The 19,243-nt window shown below is 46.3% G+C and overlaps 1 protein-coding gene across 1 annotated transcript in view; it reads right to left on the minus strand.

Annotated features, from left to right (window-relative positions):
- CEP120 (centrosomal protein 120) overlaps nucleotides 1–19,243 on the minus strand; it is a 337,501-nt gene that overhangs the window by 46,817 nt on the left and 271,441 nt on the right. Inside the window, exon 19 of the mRNA XM_078675575.1 lies at nucleotides 5,161–5,306. Within this exon, the coding sequence (XP_078531701.1) occupies nucleotides 5,161–5,306 (146 nt within the window). The remainder of the gene's footprint in view (nucleotides 1–5,160; nucleotides 5,307–19,243) is intronic.

Raw genomic sequence — 19,243 nt, forward strand, 5'->3', positions numbered from 1 at the left:
ATCAACACCCGCTCCGTCCACAGACACGCCGTGGAACTCTGGAACCTCCTCGACGCTACATCACCGGACGTCGCCTTCCTCACAGAAACCTGGATGAACGCCTCCTCTGCACCCGACATCGCCATCGCCATCTCGGACGGGTACAAGATCATCAGGAGGGACCGCATCAACCAGACCGGAGGTGGCATCGCCATCGTCCACAGGAACACCATCCGCATCACGACCGACGCCAACAACTCCTTCGCCGCAGCCGAACATCTCCACTTCCAGATTCACACCAACCCTAAGACGACCCTCAGAGGCACCCTCGTCTACAGACCCCCGGGACCACGCACACAATTCAGCGAAGACATCACAGACTTCATCAGCCCGCACGCCCTCCCCTCCACCGCCTACATCCTCCTCGGGGACCTCAACTTCCACCTGGAGAACAACAAGGACCGCAACACCACGCCCTGCTGGAAAACCTCGCCAACCTCGGACTCAACCAACTGGTCAACACCCCCACCCACTACGCCGGCCACACGCTTGATCCCGTCTTCTCTTCCAGCAAGTACATCACCTTCAGCCACGCCACCGGACTCCACTGGACCGACCACAGCTGCGTCCACTTCAGCTTCAAAAGATCCACGACCCACCACCACCCGCAACAGGTACCTCACAGGAATTGGAGCAAGATCACCGCAGACCAGCTCACCACCTCCCTCAGCCAGAGCCCACCCGCCAACACAAAGGACCCCAAAGAAGCAGCCCGCAACTTCACAAAGTGGCTGACCGCCTGCTCCGACGACCTCGCGCCACTAAAGAACCCTCCCAGCAGACCCAGAAGCAAGAAGGCATCCTGGTTCACCGACGACCTCAAGGACTCCAAGAAGACCTGCCGCACCCTCGGGAAAGCCTGGCTCCTCGACCGGACCACCGACAACATGACCGCCCTCAAACACGCTACCCGCAAGCACCACCAGCTCATCCGCACCACCAAGAAGAAATCCCTGAAGGAACGACTGGACAACAACGCCCACGACAGCAAAGAGCTCTTCACTATCGTCAAGGAGTTCTCCAACCTCAGCACCGGCACCAACGACATCACTCCGTCACAAGACCTCTGCGACTCCCTCGCCTCGTTCTTCCACCGCAAGATCGCCGACATCCACAACAGCTTCGGCGCCCCACCCACGCACCCAACCGTCGAACCAATGCCCCCCACCGCCACCCTTCGCACCTGGACCATGGTGACCACCGAAGACACAGCCCGCACGATGAACACCATCCACTCCGGATCACCGACCGACCCCTGCCCACACCACGTCTTCAACAAGGCCGACTCGACCATCGCACCCCAACTCCGGAACATCATCAACGCCTCCTTCAACACCGCCACCTTCCCGGAGAGCTGGAAGCACGCCGAGATCAGCGCCCTACTGAAGAAACCTACAGCGGACCCCACCGATCTCAAAAACTTCCGCCCCATCTCGCTCCTCCCTTTTCCTGCTAAAGTCATCGAGAAGATCGTCAACAGACAGCTGACCGCCTTCCTCGAGACGAACGGATCCCTCGACCCCTCGCAGTCCGGCTTCAGAGCCAACCACAGCACCGAGACCGCCCTCATCGCAGCCACCGACGACTTCCGGACCCTGCTCGACAAGGGGGAAACAGTGGCCCTCATCCTCCTGGACCTCTCCGCTGCGTTCGACACGGTCTGCCACCGCACCCTAGTCCAGCGCCTCAGCAACATCGGTATCCAAGAGAAGGCACTGGAGTGGATCATTTCATTCCTCGCCGGAAGTACACAAAGAGTCCGCCTCCCCCCGTTTCGCTCCGAGGCCACCCAAGTCATCTGCGGCGTCCCGCAAGGATCTTCACTCAGCCCCACCCTCTTCAACATCTACATGAAACCTCTCGCAGCCATCGCACGCCAGCACAACCTCAACATCATCTCTTACGCCAACGACACCCAGCTGATCCTCTCCCTCACCAGAGACCCCGACACCGCCAGAACCTGCCTACACGAAGGGATGAAAGACGTCGCCGAGTGGATGAAGGACAGCCGCCTGAAACTGAACTCGGACAAGACGGAAGTCCTCATCCTGGGATCTTCGCCCTCCGCCTGGGACGACTCCTGGTGGCCCCCAGCCCTGGGCACCGCACCAAGCCAACCGACCACGCACGCAACCTGGGCTTCATCCTGGACCCCTCCCTCTCGATGACCAGACAAGTCAACGCCGTCACCTCATCGTGCTTCAACACCCTGCGTATGCTTCGCAAGATCTTCCGCTGGATCCCGACCGAGACCAGGAAGACTGTCACCCAGGCACTCGTCACCAGCCGACTGGACTACGGAAACGCCCTCTACGCCGGAACCACAGTCAAGCTACAGAAAAGACTCCAGCGCATCCAGAACGCCTCCGCCCGACTCATCCTGGATGTCCCCCGACGCAGCCACATCTCCAGCCACCTGAGGAACCTGCACTGGCTCCCCGTCGACAAGAGGATCACGTTCCGGCTCCTCACCCACGCACACAAGTCTCTCCACGACCTGGGCCCCAAGTACCTCAACGACCGCCTGACCTTCTACACGCCCACCCGCCAGCTACGGTCCACCAGCCTCGCCCGCGTAGCCGTACCACGCATCCGAAGAGCCACCGCCGGAGGAAGATCCTTCTCTTACCTGGCTGCCAAGACTTGGAACTCCCTCCCCATCCACCTTCGGCTGACCCAGGACCATCTCGCCTTCAGGAAACAACTCAAGACCTGGCTGTTCGAGCAGTAGCATACCCCTCCACCCAAGCGCCTTGAGACCCTCCCGGGTGAGTAGTGCGCTATACAAATGGCATGATTGATTGATTGATTGATAGGGACATTCTGACAAGGCTACAGCTCGAACGGCTGAACGGAATTACACCAGATTTGGCAAAATGGTAGGGACTGGTATGCAGCAGTGCCTTTTGTATGTTTGGTGTAAATCCCTCCAGTAGTTTTTGAGAAAATTGAATGTGAAATTGAGTCCAATGCAATTTTCAATAGGACCTTTAGACACAGCTACAGCCCGAATGGCTGAATGGAATTACTGCAAACTTGGCAAAATGGTAGAGCCTGGTATGCAGTAGTGCCTTTTTTATATTTGGTGAACATCGCTCCAGTAGTTGTTGAGAAAATTGAATTTTCCCAAATTATATATCTATGGGTGGCACACCGTGAGTGCACTGTAAGCTTACTGTACTCTGTACCTTCCCAGAGTATGAGCTGCATGCTGATTGGCTGCCACTGTCTGTCAACACTCCAAAACAGAAATTGTTGGCAGCCATCTTGTGCCTCGGTAGACTGAGGCACAGGAAAGCAGAAAAACAAACGTGTAGAACTCAAAAAGGGGGCAGGGTAGAAGCACCCTGACCCCCCAGGCCTGCTCAGGGGGTCCCACAAGAACCCCCAGGCCCAAAAATATATATATATTTTTTCGGAAAATCGCGGGGGTACGTGCACGGTACGCGTACCGTACAGAGTACAGTAAGCTTACAGTAAGCTTGCTGTACTCTGTACGGTGTGCGTACCCCCGCCATTTTCCCCCAAAAATATATTTTTTGGGGGCCTGGGGGGGCCTTGTGGGACCCCCTGAGCAAGTCTAGTGGGTCAGGGTGCTTCTACCCTGCCCCCTTTGCGTGTTTTGCACCTTTGTTTCACTGCTTTCTGGTGCCTTTGTTCTACCGAGGCACAAGATGGCTGCCAACACTTCCTGGTTTGGAGTGTTGATAGACAGTGGCAGCCAATCAGCATGCCTTTCACAGGAAAGCAGCATGCTCATTGGCTGTCAACACTTCTAACCAGGAAGTGTTGGCATTCATCTTGTGCTAGGTAGACTGAGGCACAAAAGAAGCATAAAAACAAACGTGGAGAATGCAAAAAGGGGGCCGGGTAGAAACACCCTGACCCCCTATGGCTGCTCAGGTGGTCCCACAAGGATTTTAACATATTTAAACGTTATCCGCTAATAGAATTAGCATTTAAAAAACCTTGCAAATTCACTGAAAAAACCATAGGTTTCAGGCCTTATATAGTTAGGAATTAGCATATAAAAAACCTTTGAAATTCACTGAAAAAACCATAGGTTTCAGGCCTTATATAGTTACGAATTAGCATTTTAAAAAACCTTTGATATTCACTGAAAAAAAACATAGGTTTCAGGTCTTACATAGTTACGAATTAGCATTTAAAAAACCTTAAAAATTCACTCAACAAACTATAAGTTTTAGAGGTGTTCTAGTTAGCTGGACATTTCACTCATACAAAACCATTGAAATTGCTCCTATATAGTTAGTTGTACTAACTATATTTCGCGCACCCGCAATCCACTGCTGATGATGTCACATATTACATCATTCATGACATGGTCAGTGACATCACTGATGACATCTCAAATGACATCACTGATGACATCACTGATGACATCATCCACTTGACAATCACATACACCTTTTCATACACTAGTACAATCTTTCATCAGTCTTTGTAAAATACAGAGTATCATATTTGAATGCAATAAAAGTATCTAAAAACCCACCGTGTGACCCACTATAACACCTCTAAAACTTATAGTTTTTTGAGTGAATTTTAAAGGTTTTTTAAATGCTAATTCCTAACTATATAAGACCTGAAACCTATGGTTTTTTCAGTGAATATATATATATATATTTTTTTTTTATTTTTATCTGTGGATAACAAGGCAAGGGATGTAAAATTTGAAAATTTCTGTGGCAGAGGGCTGGAAGACGCACCTTTACACTGAGTGGATTAAGATGCCAGTAAAAAGTAACATTCGAGGAATATATTCAGAAGTTTGAACTACAAGAGGTGGGAAATCATGAAACTGGTGAGAAATTATCTAAGCGACCTAGGGTCGTTACAGGGAAAATGTATTCTCCAATAGCATTCTTTTTTTCTTTTTTTTTTTAAATACATTGTCGAACTAATTTTTTCCTTCAATTCCAGTTACTGTACTCATTTTGGGGTAACCAAGAAAATTATTGTGTAAAATGTGGATTCTTAAAGGAAGAACAAATCCCTTGGTGACACGGCATACTTTCTTACTCAGTGAATGCTGTTCATGCAATGGCACAATTATCATTAGTCCTAAAAATAGTCCATACAAATGCAGAAATATTTTACCTATTTAGTTCGTTTCGGATTTCTGATAGTTCTTGCCTCTCTGTTTTCACCACTTCCTTTTCCTCTGCAGCCAAATAACGCAGCCTCATTTGTTCCAGTTCTTGCTGCTGCTTCTTAAGGCGGGCCACAGCATTCTCTTGCTCCCGCTGCAAAATAAGTAAATATCAGCAGAATTTTAGCAATAGAATACTTTTCTAATTACTGTATTTCATTACCCAACCAGACAAAATAATATGAAAATGTTATGCAGGAGACATGTCAATGTAACACTCTAGACTCCATCACTTAAAATAGGTATGCAACCCTCCTGAGTAAAAATAAAACATATTACATGTCCTTTTCATATCACTAAACTAAGCAAGACACTGGCAGACCACGTCTACATCCACTTGAGGAGTCTGTGCAATAATGTAATCATTTTATTTGCTTTGGTATCAACTGTAAAATTACTTGCAGTTTATTCTTAATGAGTGTTTTGTTCGGGAACTGGCTGCACTTCGATCTGGATCTGAAAAGACTTTTTAAAACAAGCACTGGCAACGCCACTAGGTCTCTCTTATACAAGAACTATTGGCTTTACCGATGTCTTTTAGCCATGTTGTACAGCAGCGTGGAAGCTGTTCAGCATGGCTAAAAGCTAGAGGAGTAGAGTGGAGTGGAGTGGAGTGGAGTGGCATAGAGTGGAGAGGCATAGAGTGGAGAGGCATGGAGTGGAGAGGCATGGAGAGGCATGGCGTGGAGAGGCATAGAGTGGAGAGGCATAGAGTGGAGAGGCATAGAGTGGAGAGGCATAGAGTGGAGAGGCATAGAGTGGAGAGGCATAGAGTGGAGAGGCATAGAGTGGAGAGGCATAGAGTGGAGAGGCATAGAGTGGAGAGGCATAGAGTGGAGAGGCATAGAGTGGAGAGGCATAGAGTGGAGAGGCATAGAGTGGAGAGGCATAGAGTGGAGAGGCATAGAGTGGAGAGGCAAAGGGTGGAGAGGCAAAGGGTGGAGAGGCAAAGGGTGGAGAGGCATTGAGTGGAGAGGCATAGAGTGGAGAGGCATAGTGGAATAGTGTAGGGTGGAGTAGTGTAGGGTAGGCTGGAGTAGTGTAGGGTGGAGTAGCGCAGTGGAGTAGAGTTGCATGGAGTGGTGTGACGTAGAATGGCATTGCTTAGATTAGAGTGGTGCAGAGTAAGGTGGATAGGAATAGAGTAGACTGACAGAGTGAAACAGAGTGGCGTAGAGTAGCATGAAAATAAGTGGAGTGGCATAGAGTGGAGTGACAGACCTGGGTGGAGTGGCGTAGAGCAACATAGTGTAGCGTGGGATAGAGTAGAGTGGTTTAGAGTGAGGTGGAGTAGATTGGTAAAGAGTGGAGGGGAGAGGAGAGGCGTAAAACGGAATGGAGTGTCGTAGAGTGGAGTGGCATGGCGTGGCATTGTGTGCAGTGGAGCAGTGTGTTGCAGAGTGGAGCCGTGTGTCGTATAATAGAGTGGCACAGAGTTGAGTGGAGTGGCCTAGAGTGGTGTAGAGTAGAGTCGAGTGGTGTAGAGTTCCGTAGCCATGAGTGGTGTAGAGTAGTATGGAGTAGAGTGACAGAGTGCAGTGGCGCAGAATGGCATAGCATATAGTAGAGTGGAACAGAGAAGAGTGGTGTAGAGTGGAGTATCATGGATTGGCATAGATTGAAATGGAGTACAGTGGCAGAGAGTGTTGTAGAGTGGAGTAGATTAGTATAGAGTGAAGTAGCAGAGTAGCATGGAGAGAAGGGAAGTAGAGTAAAAGGTTTAGGGTGGTATACACTAGGGTGGAGTAGCATAGAGTGGCATAAGGTAGAGAAAAGTTAAGAAGAAGTAGAGTGGCATGGAGTAGATTGCTATAGAGAGGAGTGGCATACAGGGAGTGGCCTAGAGAGTTGAATGGAGTGCAGTAGAGTGGAGTAGCATACAGTGGGGTAGAGTGGCTAGAGACACGTAGAGTGGAATGGAGAGGTGGAGAGTGGAGTGGCTGAGTGGCATTGTGTAATATCGAGTGGCATGTGGCGGCTTAGACTAGCATGGCGGCGTAGAGTAGAGGAGAAAGGAGTAGAGTGGCATACATTAAGGTGGAGTAGCATGGAGTGGCATAAGGTAGAGTCAAGTTGAGAAGAATGGAAGAGTGGCATGGAGTGGTGCAGAGTAGTGTAGAGTACAGTTGCGTGGAGTAGATTGCTATGGGGGACTGATAGAGTGAATGGCAGAGAGTGGGGTGGAGTTGAGTGGAGTGCAGTAGAGAGGTGTAATATACAGTGGTACAGAGTAGAGTGGCTAGGGAGGAGTAGAGTGGAATGGTGTGGCGGAGAGTTGCATGGAGTAGAACAGAGTAGACTGGCCTAGATTGAGCAGAGTGGCACAGAGTGAACTGGAGTGGCAAAGAGTGGACTGGAGTGACGTAGAGTGGAATGGAGTGGCATGGACTACAGTGGCATGGAGTAAAAGGGCATAGAGTAGAGTGGTGTAAAGTGGCACTGTGTGGAGTGACATTGTGCAGAGTGGCGTAGCATTGAGTGGCATGGAGTGGAGTGGCATAGAATGGAGTAGACTGCGATTGAGAGAGGTGGCGAAGAGTAGTAGAGTTGTGGGTGTAAGTAACTAAAGTGTTGATAGACATGGCAGAAAGGGTGAAATCAACATAAATAAGAAGGCTTATGCCTTTATTAAAAGTAGCAAAGTACATTACAAAATAATCAAAGTCACAAAAGAACCTCTTTGGACAAATACACACTTTACACAACATTCCTTCTCAACCGTGGAATGGCTATAGACACCAGGGATGCAGCAAAAAAAGGAGAAATCTAAAAAAATCTAGAAAAGTAGACATTTATTCATAGTTAAAATACACCATATAATTCACAGTCTATCCAATGATGTGATCTTCATTAAAAAAACACATATCTATACATAAAACACATAAATGTACAGAAAAAATATATTATACAGAAAAAATTATACAGAAAAATGTATATAAAAGAGTTGGGAACATAAAAGGAAAAACTAATTCCTATTACTAAGGAAAACCAATGAATCGTAGACAGATCAATTGTGACAGCTATTGCTCATTTTTAAAAATGCTCTAATTCGAAACAATTGTCACCACAGATTTAACACGGATTCCTCTTAAAGCATCGACGCGTTTCGGTGGCCAGTAAATCTTGGCCAACACCTTCTTCAGGAAAATATTAATTAATATTAATACATTCCAACCACAAACAAGATCTGAAAAACAGAGAAAGTACAATAAATATTTTTGGCCCATTCATTTACGTAAACAGACCACAGCATCTTTTTTTGAAAAACAGCATCCCTATGTCCACAACAACACCCACTAAAGATAAAAACTGTGAGGCAAACACACACATCATCCAATACTAAAATATCACACCTTTTAGCTCGAAGACAGGCTGAAGACTGTTTTGCTAAGTTTTTTTTTATCTTCTAGAATATGGTCATGGGGAGAATGACTTCCGGTGGTATATTCTGGAAAAGGTCAAAATTGGCAAGAGAGGTGGAAACATTCAGTCCAAAAGAAACAGTGGTTTATCTCGCATCTCAATTCTGTATGTAGGGGGTTGAACTCAAGGGAGGAGTAGGAACGCCTATTTGGGACAACATAGAATAAGAGTAGAGCTGTACTATTTCCTATGGGAGAAAATGGGTTGGATGTAGAGTATAATTCTCTACTCTCATGACTTCTCTGTTCCATGTAAAATCTTGATCTGCCCCCATTTTTAATTGACAGTGGTGAGATTGGTATTATCTCTGTTAAGGTAACTGTTTCGATTATGTGCTTCTATCTATAACATGGAAGCTAATGATGACCCAAAAATGGAGGGAGTGTAAGGGTAGAGATGGTTGTGCAAAGGTATTTTTAGAACATTTAGGAGTAGCGAGTTCATCATCTCTGTTAAGTGACTTCTGGACTATGCACTTCTATCTATTACATGTGGTTTTGCTGACAAGTGCAACCAATATGCAGATGGAGATGCATATGCAAAAACTCTCATACATATATATATAGATTTTTAGTGAAAATATTTCTTTGCAGTAAAAAAAGGTTCTATATGATATGGCCATGCATGTTTAAGATCGGTTGTTCTTTCAATAAATGTCCATTTATTTTGAGTACAGTTGATTTTGAATTAGGGCTCTATATTTCTTGCCTTGAAACAGTGCTGTGTATTGCGATACTAAATAAAGATTGTGGGATTGAACTTCACTTGCCCCAATCGTATACGGTTACAGACTAGAAACTGCATTCAGACTTTCCAAAAGAACATACTTCAAAGATGGCGGCCGTTTTAGCCCCGTTTTTGGATTGGATATGTATGATATGGCGGCCGGACTGATTGTGGTTCCGTGCTAACGAGATATACCTAACCAGAAGAGGCAGTCCACGCTTATATATTTAAAGCAAGGTCAACTGGCACGAAAGTTTGATGGCGAGTGCTGGAGGTATTTTGCCTCTTACGGACGTAGGAACAAGAAACAGGTAGGCATTATACAATTGGGCGCTAGGAGTTAAGATTGCGATCTAGTAGTTAGCCGGTATATATATATATATATATTTTTTTTTTTTTTTTTGTAATTTTTAAATAGAGAGGTATTAACATTTGCTTCTTTATGCAATTTTAGATTATTGCTGAGGAATCCGGCGTTTTTAACCCTAAAGGACAGATCCAGTGGGAGCCCGGGTGTTAATGAAGCAAAACCCCCGTGTGCAAATAATTGGTACAACACAGGTACGTTCTACACAGTGGATGAGGGCATATCCGACTGTTCCATTGACAAGTAGACCATGGCAATCTAATACCGGCAGAGCTAGTAGTAATACATATGCATCTATAGAATTTCAGATCCTATGTGCGCATATGCACAGGCATTACACAACGTGAGAATTAGGTTTTAACTTTTTCCTGTGGAGCTACGTAAGACCGTATTGAGGTTCCGTGAATTCTGACCCTGGGTCATAATGGTCTTGGTTCTGTTACGAATTTGGTAACAGCGAACTGTAAACAGTGAGCTCAGCAAGCATGAGTGTTTCCGTCATGTTACAGTGATGGATTCACTGTGTATTTGACGGTTTCGTTCTGAAACCCTTGGGTCCATTTTGTGCATGGCAGCCATTTTGTGGTTGCCCTCACATAGGCCCATGACTGTGGCTGAACAAGTCCCTGGGACACGTGCACCTTAGCTTGAGTTTGTGCTGACTCCTGTTTGACCTGAAGTGAACTGACCCTGCTGCCGAAAGCTGACCTTGCCAAACCTGTTCTTGCCCTTTAGCTGATCGAGATAGAGATCAAAGAGCAGGACATTGCTGAGTTTATGGTACACGCACACACCCTTCTAACTTGCTTCTCATCTGTGTCTGTTCCTTCTTTTATGGCCGATTTACGATTGGGTTGAGGTCTTTTATTATGGGTTTGTGTCCAACTTGTTCAAAAGAAGAATGTTTATTATGGGTTTGTTTGATGATTAATTTTGGGCTGGACAAACTGAAAAATGGGCTTGTCATCATGCAATGCTTTTGTCATGAAAACATGTGAGTGGTCAAACTGTAAATAAGGAATGTTTGCCTGAAGCACAATTTTTTGTATAAAAAGGGATGGCTTGCTTTGTAAAGTTGAGCAGTCTCCTGAGAACATACACCGTGTTGTACTTCTAGGATCTCGGTTACTGGCTGCAGCCAATAAATTTGATCTTTGACGTCACCAAGAAGTACCCCGTGTCTCTGTATTCTAAGACAGGTGGACCCGGAGACTTTGGGCTTTTCCCCTGGCGCCGCTGGGTTCTAAAACCCGGTTCTTCAATTGGCGCCCAACGTGGGGCGACTTCAGCGGTACCGGTCCAAGCCTGAGGATCGTGAGGAGCTTCGTGTGAAAATTCTGGAGGAAGGCCTGCCACTTCATCGACCCCTGTATGTCGTCGTGGTCCGAAAGTCTTTGCTGCGAGGTTCCCCGCTTTCCGGCGGCAACGAAGGACTGCTGCCCAGACTGTCGCCCTGTCTTGGAGCCTTTGATGATTTGTAGAGCGAGACGATAGACGGGTCTTCTGGCGACGTCATCGATACCTCAGTTAAGTATGAGTGGAGCGTCTCCCAGTCCTTAGTTTTTGGGTATCCCTTGGGATCTTTAATTTGGGACTTGCAAGCTCCAAATCCGAGGGACTCGTGTATTCACGAGACTATCGTGTTTGATATTCCCTTGAAGTTTGAAGCTAGACTAGTGAGCGAAGATGCCTGGTCTTAGCAGACTTGGAAAGTTATTTTGTTGTGGTTGTAATAGGGATTCCCGATTGGAGGATTCGTGTCCGGTTCCTCCGATTGGAACTCCAACCTATGAGCTCTATTTGAAACATGGCGTGGGCCCCATCAAGTATAATGAAGTGTGGATTCGCTACACTAGAAAGGACGGTGTCCTAAAGTGGCCCCAATATGGTAGTTATGACACGGAGATTTTAGATAATTTAGAAGTTAAACTCTTCAAGAAGAAAGCCCGGCCGGCGATGTTTGACTCTTTCCGCCTCTGGCGAAAGGAAGCCAAACAGAAAGAAATTAAATTAGCGAAGAGAAATAAAAGAGAGAAGGGTATTTCAATAATGCAGGCTGCTATACAGTTTAAAGATAATGAAGAAGAACAAGCGAGTGAGCAGTTGCACAGGCAACGTAAAATGGCGATTGATAAGTGTTATCCAGCTTTGCCACCTCATCAGCAAGATGCGACGAAGGAACTTGAGAAGGATCCTTTGATGTCCCATTTGTTGAAGTCGCCACCCCCTTATGTGCAGAGTGCTACAGCACCTCCGCAACCTTTAGTTGCGCAACCTCCGGTTGCCTTGCCTCCTGTTATTGCACAGCCGCCAGCTCCTCTTCAGTTGGCTCCTATTCCTCTGGCTCAGCCTTCTCAAGGGCCGCCGACTTTGCTACCTGCTCCGTCTCCAATTCTTACGTCTTTGTCTCCTGTTCTTGCTACTTCTTCTGCTCCCGCTCCTATATTGGTTTCCTCTCAGTCTGCCTTGTCCCCTGTCCTTCTGTCAACTTCTCCTTCTGTTCGACAGAGGATGACTGATACCGTTACTGGTCTCCTTTCCCCTCTCTTTGGGTCACTAGGTATGACCCCTGTTTCAGAGCGTAAACAATTACGTAGCCAATTGCCTGGTCCCGACGAGCGGACAGTACTGGATCATTTGGCACGTAAATGGGTTACTAATACTTTGAGATATGATTTAGAATCTGTTATGGATGTCTTCTGTCAATGGGAAGCACCGAAGCAGAGGTATGTTTTTGATGAAATGTGTACTTTCCTTCGTGCAGAATTGGAAGATGGTGATTTGGGACACACTCCGTCTGAGTTGTTCCGTGTACAGTCCGAGTTTGCGAAGGGAACTATAGTGGGTCTCGATGTTGAGAGAGCAGTTGCGACATTGTTGTCGTTTAGGAGTAAGTCTCCTTCTCAGCCGTTGTTTGAGCCTGATCCTTCTGTTAGGAGGAAAGTGCGACAATATTCAATGAGGGAGGTTCCTCCGGTGTGGAAAGAGGCCGTTCAGGCCGATGTTAATGCTGGTATTGTAGCTGCGCCAGCCCATTTTCAACGTATTTGGGTACATGTTCCGTGGAAGCGAGCTGAACTTTTGGCTCTTAAGCAGACTTTGCCTGACCCCCGTAAAAATCCTGCAGGTTATTATAAGGAATTATCACAGACTGCAGACTCATGTATTATGAATCTAGCTAATAAAGACATGTTGTTTGGAAATGTGGTTCCGCAGCCTTTATGGGGATTGATTCGTCACACGGATCATGCGCAAGAGTTAGGTGATACCTGGGTCAATATTGGTGCTGCGGATGGTCGACAAGTTGGTGGTGCTAAACCTGAGCCTCTAGTTGCAGAACTTCCTGGTAGGATCGTTACTTATATGAAGACTTTAATGCCTGCTATGCGAGTAAACTGGGACAAATTGTCTGAGTGTAAGCAGAAGAAAGATGAAAGTGTGTCTGATTTCTTCACTAGGTTTGAAGAGACGTTTATTGACCATAGTGGTCAAGACATGAGTATGGAAGGTGGTCAACGGTTGTTTGTTGATAAGTTTGTGCATAATTTGCTTCCCGAGTTGTGTACTAAATTGAAGGATTCAGAGAGTTTTTGGGCTGTTTCCTCATCAGCACAGATATTGGCTACTGCACAGTACTACGAAAATAGGGATAAGGATGAGAAGGATAGAGCAGACAAGAAGACTAAAGAGTTGAAAACAAAGGTTCTTTTGCAGCAAACGTATCCGCCTCGTAGTAGCCAACGTGATTATCAGCAGCCTCATCAGTTTCAGAGAAACTCGCAAAGGTTTGAGCCTCCTCAACCGCGTTTTCCTATAGGCCCTAATCAGTGTGCCTATTGTAAAGAAGAGGGCCATTTTAAAAATAGTTGCCCGGTTCTGTTACAGCGCACAAATGGTGTTTCTGGTGTGAGAGGTCGAGGTGTTCAGCAAGCTTCTAGAGGTAGGGGATGTGGTGTGTTCCCCCAGAATGCGCGTTCCTTTCCTCCACAAAATTCAATGAATTGTTTTGATCAGCAAAATGGTGCATCTGGTAGGACGACTCAGTACTATGCTGACGACTACTATGTCGAAGGTGAGAATATGGACGGTAATGATTGCTAGGACAGCCATAGACAAAGAGAGGGAGTTGTTTCAGTTCCAGTAGATCAGAGTGGACCTTATGTTGAAGTGATTACATCAGGTGTGTCAGAGCCTTTTCTGTTGGATACTGGTGCTGCAAAGAGTTCTATTATGCACTCTAGACTCCCTGGCGCACCTTTGTCTGGCTTAACGAATGTTTCAGTAGGTTTTTCTGGCGCCCCAGTTAGAAACCCGATTTCTAGTCCTTTGTCTCTTTCTGTTGGACCTCGTGAATTTGAAGCACCCCTTATTCTGACGACAGGTTGTGGTGAGAACTTGTTGGGATTGGATCTGTTGAAAAGGTTGTATGAGACGTTGTATGGTTCTCCTTCTGGAGTACAGCTTACATTGGGGAAGAAGGTGATCTCTCCGATGTATTTGTCGAAAGACCGACTCCCGGCTGAATTCTCTTCTCTTCCTGATATTCTTTGGACTACTGGTCCTAATGATGTGGGTCTTTTGGAGATACCGCCATATGTTGTGACGCTGAAAGCAAATGTTCGAATGCCACGTATTCCCCAATATAGGATCTCTAGTGATGGTGAAAGAGCGTTGCTAGCGATCATTTATGACCTGATTGAGAAAGATGTGATTGAAGAAACGAGAGGTAATGTGTGCAATAGTCCGGTTTTGCCTGTTCTGAAACATACTGATTCTTCACAACCGCCTATATATATGGTTCGTGATCAATCTTCGCGAGGTTAATAAGATTGTAGTTCCGCAATTTCCTGTTGTTCCAGATATTAATGCCTTACTGACCATGATTCCAGCTTCAGCCACTTGGTTTTCGGTGATTGATTTGAAGAATGCTTTCTTCAGCATCCCGATTGAGTAGAGATATTTTCGGCTTCTCTTTAGCAGGTCGAAGCTTCCGGTTCAAGCGCGCTCCTCAAGGCTATTGTGAGAGTCCATCAATCTATAGTCAGGCTTTGAAAACACAGCTTGATACGATTGCCGTACCTGATGGTGCTGCTCTTGTTCAGTATGTCGACGATTTGTTAGTTGCTGCTGACAATGAAGAGATTTGTAAAGAAGCTACTTTGTCGTTGTTGCGTCATTTGTCTGACTTCCATCATAAAGTGTTTCTTTCGATGCTGCAGTATTGTCGACAAGAAGTGTCCTACTTAGGTCATCTCTTATCGAAGGAGGGAAGAAGATTGACCCCAGAAAGAATTCATGCGATTGCGAAAATGAGTGTGCCAATCACACAGAGAGAAGTGCGTGCTTTCCTGGGTATTACGTCGTATTGTAGACAGTGGATTCCAAAATTTTCGCTTCTTGCGAAACCTTTGATAGCTCTTACTGTTAAGGATACTCCGAATCCTATTCCTTGGACTGACGAATGCCGGAAGAGTTTTTCAGAATTGCGTGATGCGTTGTGTTCGGCTCCTGTGTTGGGTACCCCCGACTACAGTAAGCCTTTCACACTCTATGTCCACGAGAGAGAGGGATGTGCATTGTCAGTTTTGACACAACAGTTCGGCGATAAGCAACATCCATGTGCGTATTTCTCGTCGACTTTGGATCCGGTAGCTAAAGCGTTGCCAAGTTTTTTGAGAGCTACAGCGGCTGTTTCTATTCGACAGTCTGCTGGCTTGGTGATGGATAATAGGTTGATTGTGATGGTTCCACATGCAGTGGATACCTTGTTAAACTGGACCAAGACACAGCACTTAACTAGTGCTCGATTGTCAGGTTATGAGTTGACACTCTTAGCGAGTCATGTGCATATAAAGAGATGCAACACGTTGAATCCAGCTACGTTGTTGCCGATTTCAGTGGAGACAGATGTTTCTGAACAGCATGATTGTTTTCTTAGGACAGAGGAGGAAACGAAAGGGAGAATAGACCTTAGTGACACTCCTCTTTCAAAGTGTGATGGTACCTTATGGGTAGATGGTTCGTGCTTCAAGCTCCCGAATGGTGATACGACTGCGGCATATGCTGTTACGACTTTGCATACGATTGTTGAAGCTACACGTATCCCACATAACTCAGCTCAAGCAGCAGAGCTGATTGCATTGACAAGAGTGTGTGTGTTGTCAAAAGGGAAACGAGTGACTGTGTATACTGATAGCCAGTATGCGTTTGGTGTGGCTCATAGTTTTGGACGATTGTGGAAAGAGCGTGGGTTTCTGACTTCGCAAGGAGCTAATATTCAGCATGGTCAGTTGGTAAATGAGCTTCTTGAGTCACTTACTTTGCCGTTGCAAGTTGCGATCGTGAAATGCAGTGCACATAAGAAGGTTACCGATGACGTTGGTCGTGGTAATGCGTTTGCAGATGAAGTTGCGAAAGAAACGGCAAGGGATGTGATGAGTCGAATGTATGTTGCGGGTCCGGCGAGATGGGTTCCGGATAGAGGAATGTGTGAAGATACGATAGAAAGTGTGAAGTCAATTCAAGCTGAAGATACAGAGAAAGAGTTGAGTGTATGGAGAGAGAGTACGGGTAAATTGGATTCGAATGGTTGTTGGGTTGAGTTGTCAGAGCATCAGCGATGGTTGTTACCCGATGCGTACGTGCTGGCAGTGGTTACAATGGCGCATGGAATGGCTCATATCAGTACGAAAGGGATTTGTAAGTTGTTGGCTCCAGTATGGCAAAATGCTGGAATTCCTAAGTGTGCAGAGAATGTGGTCAAAAATTGTATGGTTTGTCTGATGTACAATCCTGGCAAGGGAACTCCAACTCCAGCTGGTCATTTTGCGCCTCCGACGTATCCGTTCGAGGTTTTGCAGCTAGATTTCATCCACATGGAGAGGTGCAACAATTTGAAATATGTACTCGTGGTTGTTTGTGCCTTTTCAAGATGGGTAGAAGCATATCCCCTGAAAGATAATACTGCCTTGTTCACAGCTAAAGCCCTTGTTAAGGAGTTTTTCCCTAGGTACGGTTTGCCGAGAATGGTCTGGAGTGACAATGGGAGTGCATTTGTGGGTCAAGTGATGAAGAGAGTATGTGATGGTTTAGGAATTCGACAGAAATTCCATGCTGCAAATCACCCCCAATCAGCTGGTCTAGTGGAGTGCTATAATGGCACCCTTAAGTTGAAATTGGCCAGGATACAGGCGAGCTCTGGTCTTCAATGGCCTGATGCTTTGCCATTAGCACTTTTGTCAACTAGGATGACTGTACATTCTCGAGTGGGACTTAGTCCATATGAGATAGTTTTTGGTCGCCCGGCAAACATATGGGGAGTGCCGAGGCCGACAAACTTCAGCGAGATCGAACACCCTGTACTGCTTGATTACCTGTACGAATTGACGGCTAAATTGCGTGTCTTACACCAACAGGTTCATGATACATTGCCTCAGGCTTCTGAAGATTCAGGACATGCCATCGATCCTGGCTCCTGGGTCCTAGTGAAGAACTTTCAGCGGACAAAGAACGATCAGCCCCGCTGGACCGGTCCCTACTTGATGCTATTGTCTACGCGATCTGCAGTACGAGTACAAGGGAAGAAAAACTGGATCCACGTCGTACATTGTAAGAGAGTTCCTTTGCCTCTGTCGTACGACCGGTGGGTCCAGGAGGGCCTTCCTGATTCAGAAACTGACACCGTGCCTCGTTTTCTGCCTTTTAGCGATGCACGTTTATTTGGGACGAGTTCTGAGCGTGAAAGTGACGATCTTCTGCAAGAAGCTGTGCCACCGTCCGTTCGACTGGACACTACCAAGCCTGAACTCTTGTTCCATGATCAGACATTGCCTGGAAAAGACCGTTATAATTTGCGACCAAGAGTTGTGGGACTAATGAAGTGAAAATTCTTTTTTTGCTATTTCTGAAAGTTCAGCTCTCCCATCTGAGAAACTGTTTTGACTGATTTTTGTTTTTCGAACCGCCATCCGGGTTTAGCTGTAGGGTCGCGGTGCAAAGACTTGGGAGTGCAAGCCGAAGACATAAGGTCGACGGTTCTGGTTGGTCCTAGAGCGTTCCCTGGACTGACAGACGCATTCCTTAGCACGGAAGACCCAACCGCCGCGAGCAGCACGGTTAGAGGATGGAGTTTTTCGAGATGGAGAGACCTGTTGAAGAAATGAGTTTTAAGAGCAAAATGGGCCGAATTATGAGTAGAAAGTGCTTTTTGATATTATGTCTTTTCATGTTACTTAGCTTGATGATGTTCTTGATGGGATATATTATATTCTCTTTTAAAGTGACGTTTGCATCCACTACACAACCCATACCTTCTTCTACTGTTTCTTCGCATTCTTTTCATCCTCTGCCTGAACATGAGTCCATTAGGAGATTGGAATTCGTTAATAACTCCTTTGTTCAGCTTCTGCACCAACACCAGCTAGTAGCGAACACGACAAATTGTTGGGTGTGTGGCCTTATGCCCCATACTACCGATAAAGGTATTCCTTACCTGGTCCTGCCATTCAGCTATAATGGTTCCGTGTGGGCATACAGAACGATGTTCATCTATGCTCGTGAAGTCTACCCCCTACGTTCTGTTAAAGACAATCCAAAGAATAGTGCTCTAGTTAAGGGAATAGTCGATATGATTAAAGGAGCTAGTTCCTATGAGACAATCCCGAAAGATGAGACACTAGCGTATATTGGATGGAACATTACTGGACATGGAGCTAGTCTGAGTGAGAACCAGCGAGCGAAAAGATACTCTCCGATTTTGATTGTACCCCATCAGGGTCATTACTGTCTGCAAGGAAATGGCAAGAATCAGAGAGCTCAGTTAGGGAAGAGTGTTTGCACTGAGACGTATGTTTTTGCGTCCCAGACTTCCCCATCGTTCCTAGCAGCTAAGGGTACCTATTTCGTCTGTTACGATAGAGCATACACATGGTTGCCCCCTGATTTCTCGGGCACATGTTTTGTCTCGTTCCTGTTGCCTCCTACGTATACAGCTGCGGCAGATTACCACAAGACGAGAGTTGTTAGAGGTGTCTTCAGTAAGGAAGATACTGCAGGACAAGAATTGGGAGATTTTCTGAAGGGTTTTCTGCCGTTTTGGGGACCTATGGTTAACAGCAGGAACATACGGCAATTGACGAGAGTGGTTGAGTCCACCATAGTTGAAACTGCCGGTGCCCTTAGTAACTTGACTGCTGAGCTCCAGTCGGATCGCCTTATGACTCTTCAGAACAGGGTTGCGCTAGATGTCATACTTGCAGATAGAGGAGGGGTATGTAAATTGATTCAATCGAGCTGCTGCGTTTTTATTCCAGACAACGCTCCGACAGTGTACCAAGCCATTTCCAAGCTACATAAGATCTCCGAGTCTATACATGTGGACGAAGGAGATTGGTCATTTATGGGATGGTTTTGGGGATTGTTATCCACCTGGGGATGGAAGATTCTGATGATCATTGGGATGGTATTAGCCATTCTTTTCCTGTTCTGTCTTTGCGTACAGTGTGCTCCTGCTATAT

The sequence above is a fragment of the Lissotriton helveticus genome, chromosome 2_1, assembly GCF_964261635.1.
Source record: "Lissotriton helveticus chromosome 2_1, aLisHel1.1, whole genome shotgun sequence".
Lineage (NCBI taxonomy): Eukaryota > Metazoa > Chordata > Amphibia > Caudata > Salamandridae > Lissotriton > Lissotriton helveticus.